Raw genomic sequence first — 16751 nt, forward strand, 5'->3', positions numbered from 1 at the left:
TGCACTCATGTAACCTTCCAGTATGAAGCAGGTATTTTGAATACACCATAACCATAATAGATACAAAGAAGGGAGGAAACAAAACAATATTATTATTATAAAATTATTATGCAACTTAATAGGCTGTATCCATCAAACTAAGTGTTCCAAATATTCTATCTCACTTAATTTCATCACAGCTCCATTAGGTAAGTGGTAGTATTTATATCTTTTAAACATGGGAAACAAATTAATGTAAGATGATCTCCCCAGAGGATTATGCTATCAGTCGTAGACCGATAGGCTTGTGTCTATTTAATGCTAATCCACTATCTCCCTTTCACACATGATTTTTACTAGACAGTTGCAGCACTGTTCCACACTAGACTATCTGGGTTTCCTGAATGTCCAGAGATAATCTTTCTCATAGCATTCTTGCCAGTCAGGGCTAAGCTCCCCAGGGCGGTAAGGATGGAGGTAAAAGTAGATGTAGGATTTGATCTGGATACCCTGAGATCTGGGGGAGAGTTCCCGGATGCTGCTGAAGTGCTCATATCTTACTTCTGCCTTGCACATCATCAGTGATAACTTGGAATGGCAAATTGATGATGCACTGATCTAACTTTCACTGTCTTGGAACCAGGAATGCCACCATTTCATCAGTGCAATTTTTAAAAAATTCCTGTTCCTTGTCCAAGGCAGCTCATTCTAAAGGATATTTAATATGAGAGCCTTTCCAGATCTTAAACTATGACACACACCAAGACTATGTCATGTGAGAAATAGTAAAAGGAAATTGAACAAAGTAAGCTGGGGCTGCAGGATAAGATCTCTTTGGTAAGTCCAGGGATTCACGTAGAAATGGTTTCGTTTTCTAGAACAGAATAACTACATACCAGTTTCACAGGGGCAGAGTTGATTGGATCACAAAAGAGAGCTTTCAGAGAATTTTGTCTTTCCTCCTGAAGCAAGCCAGTCCTGAGCACTGAGTGTGTCCTGATGAATAGACAGTGTCTTGTAGATTACGGTAGTCAGTGGGGGACTGAGCCAGAGAATTTCAAAAGTCCACTCCAGCACTAAGAATTCTTGACTACTTTAGTTCCTATGTAAATATTTCATTATAGATACTAGAGAACACCACTGAGATGTGAGGGTCATGGACTTCAAGGAAATTCTCAGAAGGCATCATTGCCAGGGAGTGGAAAGCCCTACATGGTCACACAGGTGATAGGTTGCCCCTTCAAAGCCTGCTTGTTGGAGGCATAGAGATACTATGTTCTTAAGTGATAAGATTTTTTTCCCACAGTGCTGTCCAAATTTGGATGTAAAGTGTTTTCTATAAAGACTCCCAAACAACTAATTTTACTGTGAAATAGCAACAAGTGGAAAGAAAAGTGACTGGTGTTTCCCACAGTGTATCCAGCCATTCAATATGTAATGGCTGAGCACCTAAAATTTATGCAAGATTAAATTTAACGGTGAGGGGAGCAAAAACTATAAAAAGGAAGGATGGTTGCCCTTGAACTTCCAAGTAACTATGATTGTTATCTTTGATTAGGCTTCTCTCAGTATGGACTACTCATTGTGATGGCTATCTTATGTTACTATCTTACTGACATTCACAAAAGCCCTTTGAAATGATTATAATTATTATTCCCATTTTTTCAAATAGTGAAACTATAATTCAGAGATATTACATGTTGCCTAGGATCACAGAGCCGGAGATGGAATTATTCAGAACACATCATTCTAATTTCAAAGTTTACGCTGATACACTGCTACTCCCTGCTGTAGTAACATATGCACTATGCTAAGTGACACTAGAAATAATCCAAGACATTACTGAAGTTCAGAAGAAGAAAAGGAAGTGAGCGAAATAGATATCAGTTGTTAGGTACAAGAGCAACAACCTCCAAATACACTTGTCCTCGTGCTTGTGATGTTGAGGTAGGTCTTATGATTTGTGTCTAGATGTCCCCCAAAGCCTCATGCAGGCATCAGTGAGGCTTTCTCAGAGGTGGCTGGATCTAGAGTGTGTGATTGACTCATGGTGCAGTGCTAAGATTAAGGGTGCTGGCATAAAGGGTGGGTGATTACTAAATCAGTCCACCAGTGGGCTTGGCACCACCCTGATCTTTATAGACTGGATATAGTAGAAGAGATAGAAAGAGGCTTATCTCGTCCCTTGCTTGCTTTGCTCCCTTCAGCCTGCCATGAACTGTTGCCCCTCAGCCACGCCACCCTGCCTTGGAACCAGCCAGTTATGGACTGAAATCTCCACAGCTGTGAGCCAAAGTAAACCTTTTGTTTTTAACTTTGGGTGTGGAGTATTCTGTCTCAGCAATGAAAGAAACAGAGACAGTGGGTTTATGTAAATGATTTTCACTGGAAGTGATGATTCTGGATAGAAATTTCTCTTCAAATATTATGTGGAGTAGCAGGAAATATTTAAATTTGGCAGGCTGAGACAACGTTACATGTCCCCCTTCCCACTTTCTTAAATATGAGTGGTTCGGGGGAAAAAGGTTGACTGGATGTCCTTTGTGAAGTTATGTCTGCTCACGAAAAGGTTTTCATGGAAGCTAGGTGGCTTCCCCCATATTTAATACATTAGATACTTTGAAGGACAGAGTTATGTATGGACAAGGGGATTGGGCTGATCTTGCATATTCATGCCCAAACTCAGAGAAATGTTCTGGGATCTCTAATACTTTTGGATCATGCTTTTCCATACATTCCGCAAACAGGAGAAGCCTATGATTAAACACCCTGTCTTCTTTAAGCCTTGTACTTCTCCCAATTAGATAAGGTGACAGCAAGCAAGAACGGGAAGGCATTTTTCTGTGGCTCTCCCAGCCTTGTCAGGCTTAGGCCTATGTAAAAACGTCTCTCTCTCTCTCTCTCTCTCTCTCCTTTTTCTATCACATCATGAGTTTCTGAGTATTTCATCCATGTATCACTGATTTAATACCTCACAAGACACTCTAATACATAAAAGCATGAAAGAATGACTGGCTTCCTTCCCTCACTTAAATGGCTCCTAGCCCCAGGAAATCCTTGACACGTTCTTGTGAGTACACTGACAAAATTTAATTTTCATTTCACTCCTTTCTGAAAATAGTTCCCAAATTCTACCTACTTCCTCCATTTTTGTCTTAGTCTCCACGATAATTTGGATCAACTCTTGGCAACTAGAAATTAGGTTGCAGACATTTATGTGAAAAGACTTTGTAAAGGTGGGCCAAAAAGAAAGAAAGGCAGAAAAGCAAGGAAGGAAGGGAGAAGGGAAGAAAGAAAGAAAAGAAAAGGAGAAAGAGAAAAAAAAAAGAAAGGAAGGCACAGGTCCTGGCCTTTCTTTTTCTAACTCCAGCCCTCATGAGTAAAACTAGATTCATGAACTGGTGTGTAAGTACATCACCTGTGTCAGTTAAGCTTGATCGGGTTAACTTGATTGCCTTGGGACCCACCGCACTGATTGGTGGAGCAGGGTCTGGGTGGGCGTGGAAGTGTGAGCTTGGGCACTGTCTGGACCCTGCCCCTTCCTCTCTGCACCCCGCCTCTTCCTCTCTGGCACTGTTCTGCTCTGTTTCCTGGTTGCCATGAACAAAGCAACTTTACTTCACGGTGCCTTTCTGCCTGGTGCATACTGAATCTGCTGAAACCTCTCCTCCTTTAAACTGTGGGTACCACCTAGCAGTGGGAAATCTAATACATCACCAAAGTGGTGGTACACCACCAGTCTGAGTCTTCCTTCTCTTCTAGAAGTCACTCAAGGTGCAGCTGTCAGCTCAATGAACTGGGAAAATCAGTCGGTGTTGACGGATTTGGTCTTCCTGGCCTACCCCTCCTGCCCAGAGCTGAGCGTCCTGTCCTTCTTTGGTGTCAGCCTGGTTTATGCGTTGATCATCACCGGGAATGTCCTCATCGTGCTGTCCGTCCAGACTGAAGCCCGCCTGCACACGCCCATGTACTACTTCCTGGGCAGTCTCTCCGGGATAGAGATCTGCTACACTGCGGCGGTGGTGCCCCACATCCTGGCCAACACCCTGCGGTCAGAGAAGGGCATCACCCTCCTGGGCTGCGCCACTCAGATGGTTTTCTTCATCGGACTTGGCAGTGCTGACTGCTTGCTCTTGGCTGCCATGGCCTACGACCGGTATGTTGCAATCTGTCACCCCTTGCAGTACCCTCTCATCATGACACTGACTCTCTGTGCCCGCCTGGTGGTGGCATCTGGCATCCTTGGCTTTTTGCTGTCTTTACAGCTGGTGGCCTTCATCTTCTCTCTGCCATTCTGCCACGCCCGGGGTATCCAGCACTTCTTCTGTGACGTGCCACCCGTCATGCAGCTTGTGTGTGCCAGCGGCCCCGCCCATGAGCAGTCAGTGCTGGTGGCAGCCACGCTGGCCATCGCTGTGCCGTTCTTCCTCATCACTGTCTCCTATGCCTTCATCGCGGCTGCGGTGCTCAGGGTTCAGTCAGCAGCGGGGCGCTGCAGGGCCTTCTCCACCTGCTCCTCCCACCTCACGGTGGTGCTGCTGCAGTACGGCGGCTGCGCCTTCATGTACCTGCGCCCCAGCCCCAGCTACCGCGCTGGACGAGACCAGTTCATCTCCCTCCTGTACACACTGGGAACCCCGTTGCTCAACCCCCTCATCTACACACTGAGGAACAGTGAGATGAAAGGGGCCATAGGGAAAGTTCTCGCCAGGAGTTGCTTCTCCCACAACCGGGGAGGCCACCACCTTGCAGGCTGCAGTTTGGTGACTGGCAATGCACATCCTCATGCAGCTAGCAGTTCTCTCAGCTGATGTCCAAATGAATCTTCAAATATAGATGTAAATGAACAAAAAGTAGTACAAAACGGCAAGTATAAGACTCTATACCACTATCAGTTGGAAATAAATAGCTTGATGAACCGGTATTAACTTCTTGGAAAATGTAGCAAAGGGATTCTTGGCCTCAGCTGTGGGTCAGCAAACCAGCAGTTCCACACTAGCAATAGCAGGAAGCCCCTTTTGCTCTTAGACTTTCAAGGGAAGAAATGGCACAAACTTATCAGACACCACAGAGAGCTGGACACACAGTGGAAAGCAGTGGGAAGGACTGTGGCTCTGGGGAGGAGGCAGCTACCGATGGAAACGAGACCACGCAAGGCAGAGCAGCAAGGTAGTTAGCAGGCCTCCTTCTGCTCCCAGCCGTCCACGCCTTGCCCTGTCTCCCATTGGCCAAGCCCACCTGAAGCAAGAGGACCAGGGATACTGGTGACTCTGTCCCCTGCAGTCATCCTCTTGGGGGAAAGAGTTGGGCACAGAAGGACTTCAAGAGTTAGGGATCAACAGAGAACAACCAGAACCAAGTTGTTTATTATAGTATTAAGGTAAGAATGAAAATATAGTAGCAATCCGTTGCCTCATAATGAAGTATTAGTTGAGCAATTTCTGTACAAAGGATTGTATGGAAGGATTCAGTGTTAAGTTTGTGCTTTTAAGTAGTAGTTATAAGTAATAGTTAACATTAGTTAAGTGCTAACCGTGGGCCAGAAATTAATCAATCAATCTATCAGTTATCTATCTATCTATCTCTCTGTCTATCTGCCTATCTGTCTGTCTGTCTATCTATCTATCTATGTTATCTATCTATCTAATTGATATCACTTATCTAATATACAAGTAGAGGAACATATGTTTTCTGTCAATCATCAAAAAGCCCATTTTTTATACAAAGAAAAGAACTTCTTGGAGGAGAGATCCAGAGAATGGAACCAATATCTTCCAATAATTATGAATTAGGAAATCAGTCCTAGAAAGCACTCCTGGGCTGTGATAAAGGACCATTCTGACTACCAGAGCAGTGGACACCACCAACATGTCCAGCTGGATTCACGGTTGCTGTGGACTAGTGACTGCAAGGGCCTTGCGTTCCTCACCCTTTGCAGTGGGCTGTCTACTATGGTCTAAATAAGGAGCTGATGCTAATTACAAGCTGCTGGATTTTAAGCCTGGATGATAAGCTTTATCACTGATATTTTTTGGTTCCACAATATATGTTTTATTGTAATATCCCACATGTTTTGAAAAAAATATATATTTTGTAGATGTTGGAGGAAGTTAGTAAGGTTAAGGTAACTAATAGTATGCTTTTAGTCTTTGCTATCTTTGCATAGTTTTGTCTACTAATACCATCAATTACTGATGGAAGTGGACCAGAATCCACAATGATGATTATGGTTTTTTCCATACTGCTTTACTGTTGATGATGTTTTGTTTTCTGTGTTTTAAGCTATGCTGTTAGATGTGCACATCCTTAGCATTGCTATGTCTCACTGATAAATGAACCATTTTGCCATTAAGCAGCACTCTTTATTGCTGCAAATATTCCTGGTTTACAATTTCACTTTGGCTGATGTTAATATTCATACTTTTCTATAAATATTTCATGTTATATACTGCTTTTCCTGTGGTTTCTGCACACACATACTCACACACAGTGGTGGTCTTATAAAAAGCATATAACCCATTCTTTTTCTTTTAAATTAAGTGTGATTGGGATGTAGAAGATTATTGTTCCATGTGTTTTCTATATTAATTTGTTTTTCCTTTTTGTTGCTTCTCTTCCAACTTCTCTTTGGATTTTTAGAGCATTGTTATCTCCTCTACTGGCTTTCTAGTTATATTTTTTGAATTATATTTCTTTTCACAGCCTATTATGAATTACTATGATGCTACTATAGTAAATATGCTGTGAACTTTCCAAACCATATTTGGGTTTATAGCCCTTCCATATTTATGTTCTTATTGTACCATATTTTATGCATAAATTCCATTGTAGATTTTTATTTTAAACAGCTCATTGTTTTAAAGAAAATTAAAAGTAATCTTTTTCATTTTTAATTTTAGTTTAAAAACACTTTTACTGGGTGTATAATTCTAAAAATGGTTTTAAAAATCTTTTAAAATTTGCCATTCCATTGTCTACTGGCTTCTGATGAGAAATCACCTTCTGGTGGTTTTTTTCCCACATGAATATAAAACATTTCACCTCCATGTTTGCATTCCAACCATATCACGAGGATGAACCTAAATAAGGAGGAGGTTTATTGCTTGCAATAAAACATCACAAGTACGTGTGTTCATCTATACCAATGTCCTGAAGCTCTCAGTCCCTTACAGCATCGACTCAAATCCAAAATCCCATCTAAGTATCAGCTCAAATTCCTAAACCTCATCATGTAAATCATGCAAATCAAGATCTGTCTGAAACTTGAGTATGAACTACTCTGGGATAGGATTACTCTGCATATTTGGACCTGAAAAGCTATAAAATGCTCTCAAAATACAATAGTGGGATACGCATAGGTAATTGTTACAGACATTTGTACTCCAAAAAAGAGAAAATAGAAAGAAAAAAATGCTCAAGAGAAAATTTGAAGTCAAACAAGGCAAACTCCTTTAGTTCAAGACCTGAGAATAATCTCTGGAGGGCAGAGCTGCACCCCTGGACTGTCAAGTCAGCTTTTGGCCCATGATTTCTCACCCAGGGGTCCAAAGAGTCCTTGTCTAGCCCCTGGCTCCGTCTCCATGGTCATACTTGTTGTTTTTTTTTTTTCCAGGAAGGGTAGCACATATTTTTTCACCTGCACAGTTTTATCAGGCTTTTTCCTGTTTGGAGAATTTTGGGAGTCTGATAGCATCTTCTCATTTCTAAATCTCTCAATATAAGCAGTCAAAGTTTCTGCTGATACTACTTTCCCAAAAGCCTCATGGGTTTCCCATGTATGTCATAGGGATTTACCCCATTAGACTGGAGGTTCCTCTACAAATCATTCCCAGATAATTTCCTCTCTGTGTCTGGCTTCTGCTGAGATGACTGAGGGAATTCGTGAGTCACACAGCCCAATGTCCACACAGCCCTCTATGTGGATGAATACCCTCATACATTTATTTTTCCCAAAGCACTAAGAAAGTATTATCCAGCCATATCTTTGGCTTTTTCTCTTGAGCACACTTTCTTGACAGTGCATCTCCTGAGTTCAGCATCTTTTGCAATCTAAATAAGCTAGGAATTTCCCAAGTTATCAAGTCCTGATTCCTTTTGGCTTAACAGCTCTTCCCAGAATAGAAAACATGAGAGTCTTCAGAAATCTAGGAGGAGCAGGATGGGGCAGAGGAGACTCGTGATGGGGTGGTGACACGGATGAGCGAGATGACTGAGGAAGATGGTGGTGATGGGGGTGGTGATGAGGGTGATGGTGGTGGTGACAGAATGCTGACAGTCATGGCAGTGACTGATGATAGTGAAAATGATGATGGCTACAGAGGTGGGATGGTAGTGATGATCATCAGAATAATGACAATGTTGATGACGGCTAATCCCTACTGATAGCTTACATGGTTTGATCGATTTGTATTATTAGCGAAATTTTAGGATGGTGATACCATTACTGCATACAACTTGTAGGAAAGGAAACTGATACACAGAGAGGTTAAAGGATTAATTACCCAAGGTAACAAAACTAGCAAGAGCACAGCCAGGGGTCAAACCCAGGCAGCATGGCACCCATGCCCTGTACCTACTCAGGTCTGTCTTACCATGTTCTCCATTGCTCTTCCCAGAACAGCAGGGAGACTGTTCACCTTGAGGCTCCCCATGGAGGGGAGAGCAACAGAAAGTGACAGAAAGGAGGCGAAGTCAGAAGTTACACAAGTCAAGGATGCTGAGGGATGTTGAGGGGTTGATAGGCCATATGATTGACTTTGATTTTGTGCTAAGCAGGATGCGAAACCCTTGGAGGATTTGAGCAGGCTTGCATTTTAAATGAATAGCTCTTTCTACAAGGAGAAGATGACATATTATATAGGAGTGCTTCAGGACTCTTTTAAGCATCTATTGTAGCAATGTAGGCAAGTAATTATTTTTTGGATGTATTTTAAATGTAAAGCCAATAAAATTTCACACAGACTATATTTGGGGTAGAAGTTCAGAGAAGTTGCAAGTGTGATCCTTACATATCATTTTTTTTTTTATGTTATTGTGAATGGAATTGTTTTCCTTATTTATTTCTCTGGAAGTCCATTATTGGAGTATGTTATTTTTTCCTAATAAAGTGGAATAATGAGAGTCATTTACTAAAAAAAATTGCATAACACAATCAAATATGGTGGAGAAAATTAAGAATTAGGCTTTGGCTATGTTGCATTGAAATATGCTCTGGCTATCTAAACCAGGATTTCATAGAAAAAAGTTATGGTTGCAAGAATGAATTTATAAATCACCAGCATATAGATGGCATTTAAGCTTTCTCAGACAGTTAATAAATAGTACTGTCTTTGAGATTCCTGCTAAATGAATAGATTTTAGTTGCTCTTACCACCAAAAGGGGGATAGGTGACCATGTGAGGTGATGGACATGTTAATTTGCTTCACGATAGCAAACATTTCATTATTTATATGTTTGCTATAACATTAGGTTGTATACCTTATTTTAAAAATCAACAGCAACAACAACAAACACCTCAAAAAACCACAGACTTGCTTCTCTTCTTTTTCATTTCTTTTGCTTCTTACCTGGATTCTCATTTTTATCCTAACACTCAAATTTTGATGTGCCTTAGGGCTCCTTTATCCTTTTCTCTTCTGTTTTTACAGATACCTTAAAGAAATCTCATTTGATCCCAACAATGATTCACTTTCGGTTTTTAAAATATTCAGGATGATCAAAAGTGCCTGACATAGATCCATCTGTTGAAAAATGCTGTAGCAAAGATGGTGGAATAGAAACCAGTAGCACATCACAGCTTCCTTGGGGCCAGGAATTGAGACAACTGAAAGACAACTACTTAGCAAGGGGAGAGAAAGCGCTCCAGTGGGCCGGGGATGTAGCTCAGCCACATAAGCGCTTGCCTGGCAAGCCTGAGGTCATGAGTTCGATTCCCGATACCCCCCAAAAAATAAATAAGAAAGAGCTCCAGAAATTGCTGATAGGAGCACTAAAATTCATAGAGAAAGAGAAGACTGTGGAGACAAAGGAATAAAGCAGGCTGGAGCACTGAGCCTGGCTCCTAGAGAGAAGATCCTGAATCCAAAGCACAAAGTAGGCCTGGAAAGGACATCAGCCCCAGTGATAAAGAGACTAGGAGCATTTCCCGCGCAGAAAACCAGAGTTATAAGCTGCAAATATACTGTCGGGTTTTACTCCTGCATGGCAGGCTCGCTTTGGAGAAGAGATTTCCAGCACCCACCATAATGAAGAGTGATATAATCAAAAGTCACACGGAGAAGGGGTTTGTGATAAGACTGGGCTACTCTAGTGCATTAATCACTTTCCAGACAACAGAGCAAACACAGCTGCAGTTTGAAGGAGGGGAGGGTTATTCTGGCTCATAATATTCAGAGAATTCAGTCCATGGTTGCTTGGCTCTTAGGCCGAGATAACTGGAAGGAAATGGCAGAGGAAAGGTGCTCACACCATGGTGCCAGAAAGCAGCGTGAGAAAGGTGAAGCTGGGGATAAAGATACGTCCTTCCTGGTCACACCCACAGGACTCCCGCTCCAACCGGCACCGTCTCCAACAACACATGCAGATTGAACTGTTCACTTTCGAATGTCCAGTAGATGATGGAAAAAATTTAGTGGAAATTTCAAAAGTTCTGAAATGGAAAACAGAAGTACAACACATCAGGATTCTGAGATACAACAAAGGCAGTCCTAAGAGGGAGGTTTGTAGCTATAAGTCCTATATAAAAAATCAGGGAGACTGCAAATAAATACTTTAATGATGCTTCTCAAGGTCTTAGAAAAATGAGATAAAATTTAAACCAAATTCAAGAGGAGGAAAGAAGTAATAAGATCAGAACTGTAATTAATAAGATAGAGAGTAGAACAGCACACAAGATTCAATACTGAATCCTCTGAATACCATGAGCGAAAATAAACAGCACAGCCAGCCACGAAGGACCGCGGGCCTGCAACTGCTGGGCTGGTGTGGGGGTCACGGGCCACAGGGCCCTGTGAGGTTCAGCTGGACACAAGGCCAGCCTGCAGCAGTGCTCGCAGGGAGTCTGTCTGGAGTGAGATACTGGGGGGTCCCTGTTGGGCCCAGGAAAGGGACGAAGACACTGCCTGGACTCTCCAGGGAGCCGCTGCCTGCAGTGACCATGCAGCAGAGCGTCGTGGCCCCTTGAGCCTTCATGGAAGACTCTGGAACCTCTTTCCAAGTATTTTCTCTAGTTGGGCTCAGTCAAAGAAGAACTACTGGGAAAATCCTGCCCTTTGGGACCCATTACTTTTAAAGAGGACACTGAATAACCTGACTAGATCAGGTGAGGCTGGACTCTGAGTAAATGTGAAAGGATTTATTTTGATTGCTGAGGGGATCATGGGTCTTCTGGGCAGAGCCAGATCTATTCTATGGTAGTGCTATCCTAAGGACATCCTCGCGCATGTCCTCCCCAGTCTCCGGTTTCTAAGACATCTGTCTCCCGAGTGTCAGAGCACCGCGACCCCGGGTGTCTGGGTATGTGCAGGTAACCACATTGTCCACTGTCCATGCAGGAGGCACTCACAGCTCAAAGCTGGAGGCCCTGCCTACCTTTAGGAGAAAGTGTTTGGGTCTCTGGTATGGACGCTCCCTCCATGGGGCCAGAGCGCCCAGCTTCTCAACAGAAAAGTCTGTGTGCTCCTTGGTGATCTCCTTGTGGGGCCAAAGGAATGCAGCCGCTCTCAGATGGGGAGAGAGACTTCATTTCTTTGATTGATTCGATTTTGATTTTCTTTCTAAGAATAATAAAGTAAAACACAAAGTTCTACTCATTTCTTTCAAGTATCATCATTAACCCATATGCATTTTAATGATTTTTATGGGAAAACAATGTATCATACAGTGAAAATTTTTGATGCAAAATTAAACTGGTTCCTTTACATGGAGAACTGCAACACATTATTTGGCTAACTGATGTTACTAATCCTTGGGGAAACATGTGAAAGTATTTCAAATTACTTAAAAAGCTTTCATTTCTGGGACATGAAGTTTTCCTGTTCTAGGAACACGGTTTAGGAATTAGTTCCTTAGAAGATATTTAAATTCTTTGCTTACATGTTGTGTTCTTTTAGGAAGATGAAGTTAGTTGTCCATTGTATCTTTTAAGTTTCTTACATCCATTATGTAGCTGAGCCCAAGAGGGCCTTAACAGCACATTCTCAAACAATGGTTGCTTGGTTCATTAATTGCTGATTAGCACGATAGCCTTACAGTGGGGGTAGGAGGAGGGTTTCAGGCCGATGGTCAGTAGACCTCCTGTCTAACACTAGAGTTGGAGAGAGGTGAGAATCTGGTGGATGATGTCTCACCAGAGCTCTGCCGAAGGAGGAGGATGGAGTTAGGGTGTTCAGCTGACCAAAGTGTCAAAGGCAGACGGACTGGATGATGCAGCATCCCCAGAGCAAGTGGTCACTGCAAGGAATTGAAAGTGCCCGGCAGAGTCGGGGCAGAGACCGCGAAGGGAAATGAGAAAAACGCACTACAAGTCTGGCGGTGCACTTAATGCACCTCACTGATCATCTCACAGTAAGTCTTCTGAGTCGCCTTACTGTGTCCTTTTAAAGTAATAACCCGAGATGCATAACTTTCCCCAGAATCTAAATCTGGTACACGGCAGATCCAGGACTGACAGTCTACTTGAGAGATCAGATGTCTCCTAAGAATGTAATTAAGTTACACAGTGGTCATTGCTATTAAGGTAAATAGTTGTCGCAGGGTAAGTTTTGAGTTCACAAACTATTCCAGAAGGAGAGTACGTCCCTCATCTGTGGGCATAGGATCATGCACAGTTTGGCTTTGGTTTAGGGACACTATCAGAGCCATGTTAATGCATCCTTTCTGAAAGGGAAACATCTATAATTTATACATATATGAATATATATATGAATTCATATATATGTGAATTTTGATTTGAGGGACTCTTTTTTTTCTAAGGTATAACCTCATCTTGATATAGATGTGCAATTTTTCCATGCCATCACCCTACCATGTTTTGTCCCAGCAGATCCGGGACTCTGGGTACCATATATCACATGGTGCACAGATCAGGTGTGCTATGCCTCAGGCGTCTGCACTTTTCCTGTGTAGAAGCAATGTTGCTCATGTGATATTCATGTCCATACAAAACAGAATCAGTTTTGTATATTTTCCTGAGTCAAAATTTTCCATATTTGTTGCTGACAGCATACAATTACAATTCCTTTACTGGAATCTCCCTTTTATTTTGTTTTGTTCTCTTTCTTTTCCTTTTTAGTTTTTTTTTCTTATTATTCAAATTTCAGCAGAGCCACTGCAATGTCTGAGAGTATGTCACGCTAGGTTAAGCATCCCAGGGTAACGTACCCTTAGAGAGAAGAGGCCGTAGGGCAGCCACCGGCCCCACACCCCTGCTGGGTCTCAGGAACATTATACAGTTGAAATAGTCAATCTTTATACATTCCTTAGGAACTCCACATCATGTCCCCACTTGTATTAGTGAATTGGGTAACACCAAGTAATGAGGCCAAGGTGAACATTAAATTAACAAACGGGGAGCCAGGGCTTCAAACCCAGCTCTTATTGCAAAATCCCTGTCTTCAGCACTCTGCTTTGCTTGCTTCCTGACGTTCTGTTGAAGTACCAGTCAATAAAGGAGTTTTCCAAGTCATTGTTGAAGTGCAAACACGTGTATGGTTACTGTAAAATTTATAAACACAGAAAACATAAGCCACAAACAGAAAGATCCACAATTCCACAAAACCAGAAATACCTATTGTTAATATCTTGAGCTATGGTCTTTAATTTTTTATGAATAGATATAATTATTTTTCAAATGGAATCACAATGCAATGCTGCTCTGCAATTTACTTTTTCATGGGATTTCCCAGTCTGTTAAAGAGCTTTTTACAATGTCATTTAAAAAATATTTCACAGTGTTCCGTTACATGGGGACATCCCAAGTAAGGAACATCCCCCTACCGCTGCTACTTAGGTGGATAAAATTTTAACCATTACATTGAAAATCGTGATGAAAATTCCTTCAACAGCTTTATGCACATATTCAGCTTATAAGAAAAAATTCCTGAAAGCAATATTGGTGAATCCAGTGGTATGCATTTCTTCAAGTCTTTCATTACACATTACCAAATTGTACTCTGCAAAATTTTATAGGAAGTTATATGTCCCCCAGGATATTTGGGGATATTTCTCTCTTTGTAGCTTTAACAACACTAAGATTTTCTTTTTCTCATTTCTGGAAGTTTGTAACCCCAAACTGGTATCTCACTTTGATTTAACTTTATATTTATTTGAATAGTAACAAAATTGGGTTTTATATGTTTGTTTGATCTTACATGTTTCAGTTTTGATTGTTCAAAATCTATTTTTCTTATGCCAGCCTTACTTTTTGCTGAATTGTAAAAGTTCACTTGCTTTTAGATTTGCTTATTGGGGCTGGGGATTTAGCTCAGCGGCACAGTGCCTGCCTGGCAAGTGCGAGGTCATGATTTTGATTCTCAGTACTGGAAAAAACCAACCAAACAACAACAACAAAAAAATAGATTTTCTTATTGTGGTTTTAGTTTAGGTTTTTATTCTGCTACATTACCAGTATTTTTATAGAATCTGACCTGTGATCATTTGGTTATAAATGTTTCTGTATGCTGAGATATGAAAAATGTTCTATACTTTTAATTTTATTTCACTGTTTAAAATATTTGAATCCTCAGTGCATCAGAAGTAAATTTTCATATATATGCAGTGAGGAATTGACTTTAAAAATTATGATTCTATTGCCCTGGAGCTACTACTAATTAATCTGAAATAAAGTTAACTATATACACATCTGTATTCTGTGCTGAGATTTATCTCAGTACTTTCACAAAATAACTTATTTAAGTCTCACCACCACCTGCAGAGGCAGGTCCTTGTGGTTTTTGTTCTGTTTTACAGATAATGAATCAGATGCACATAGTAGGTAGGACAATATAATAATTGATTAAGAAAGAGACACTAGCACCAGACTGCCTATGTTTAAATTCATGTTCCAGCACATACTGGCATGGTTTTGGCAAGTTATTTAATCTCTGTGTCTTAATTTTGTCCTCCACAAAACCGATGTAAGAGCCCCTTGAGAGAGGACCCTCTGAGTCACTAAGTATAGAGTTCATGGAACAATGTTTAACACAAACAGCACGGCGGAACAGTGAGCTATTATTAGTGATTGCTTCTGACCCACTGTGCGGGATCTCTGGTGCCCTTCCGATCCTAATTTGATTAAGACGCAATATATTTTATCACCTGTACTTTGTGATATTACTTTTTTCTCTTCTGATACAGGTTTTTCTCCAGTGTAGCTTTGTTTGTTCTTAACATTCTTTTGTCTTTTCACTTCTTTGTTCTTCTGGGACTTTTGATAGGAATTGTGTGGAATCCATGTGTACTTTCAGCATCATATAAGACTAAAAAATTGAGCTTGTACACATATGTGCAGAGCTTAGCATCTTTTCTCCAATAGCCCTTTTCATTGTTTCAAGTTTATTTATTTATTTACTTTTGAGACAGGCTCTTGCTATGTAGCCCAGGCTTGTCTGTAACTCACGGTAATCCTCCTGCCTCAGCACCTGGAGAGCTGGTATTACTGGGTATAGAAATATTTCACAAAAATTTATTTTTTAAAACAGAAAAACAATAAAAGCAATGATATAGAATTTGAAGACAAGATAATAGATTAACAATAGTTAATATATTGCATATTGTTATCTTCAAAGTAGTTGCTCAGGTTACAAGATGTAGGCATTCATAGTTGATCAAACAATATAAGCACAAAACATTTTTTTCAATGAACTAAAAGAAACCGGTAGTATATTTTAACTATCTTTTGTATATATATATATTTTTTTTCTTTTCCCTTTCTTCTTTTCTCCTTTCATCCATTCCAGTTCTTTCCTTTTGAGCAGTTTCTTTCCTTTGTTTAAAATTTTATAGATTTTTTTTCTATTGTCTTTTTTGGATTTCTTAATTTACAATAAAATTGAAGTAAAATCTGAATGTGCTTCAGTTATGGACATTTTTCCATCTCAGATGTTTACAAAACTCTTGATTGTTCTAATGCATAGTTGTATTCTTCTGTTAATTTTTAGATTCCTTACTGTATTTTTGTACATCAGGAAAATTCCAAAGTTTTCAATTTTCATTTGAAATATACAGAGAAATTTCAAATAAGAGGAAATATAAATAGAGTATAAGTGAGAAAGGATTGGAAAAATATGTTTGTGTGATTTTATACATAGTCAAAACTATAGCATGGAAACTGATTTAAAACAATAGCATGGATCTGTAGTGTGATCTGGAGAACAGCTGCACAAGGGGTACTATAAAGCAAACATCGGAGGAGAGTGTTGTTTCCCAGAGCAGCAAGAACCACCTTTGTCACAGGGCGGAGCCAGTCACAGTTAATCACATTCCTTATCACTGTACACACAACCTTCCTTTTTTTTTTTTTTTGGTACTGGGAATCGAACTCAGGATCTTGCACTTGCCAGGCAGGCGCTTATGCCACTGAGCTATATCGCCAGCCATGCACACACGACCTGAAGCACCGGTAAAGAGCCTGCAGGAATAAGGCGCAGAGTGGTTACTTGGTTAGGGATAAAGTCTAATAGGAGACAGGAAGGACATTTATAGCTTCCTAGAATAGCTCCCTTAAGCTTGGGTGTGACTATACTGATGTATTTATTGTGAGAAAAAAAAAAAA

General features: G+C 40.8%; 1 protein-coding gene across 1 annotated transcript; it reads left to right on the forward strand.

Moving 5' to 3' along the window:
• The first annotated feature begins 3770 nt into the window (after nucleotides 1-3770).
• On the forward strand, nucleotides 3771-4790 carry LOC102003991 (olfactory receptor 10W1-like). Its single transcript, XM_005408259.1, has one exon. It carries the CDS (start codon nucleotides 3771-3773, stop codon nucleotides 4788-4790), a length of 1020 nt encoding a protein of 339 aa, XP_005408316.1.
• Nucleotides 4791-16751: the final 11961 nt, after the last annotated feature.

This window comes from Chinchilla lanigera, unplaced genomic scaffold (assembly GCF_000276665.1).
Source record: "Chinchilla lanigera isolate Chin_1 unplaced genomic scaffold, ChiLan1.0 scaffold00110, whole genome shotgun sequence".
Lineage (NCBI taxonomy): Eukaryota > Metazoa > Chordata > Mammalia > Rodentia > Chinchillidae > Chinchilla > Chinchilla lanigera.

Coding starts and splice junctions, on each gene's coding strand:
- LOC102003991 (XM_005408259.1), top strand. CDS start 3,771: ATGAACTGGGAAAATCAGTCGGTGTTGACGGATTTGGTCTTCCTGGCC.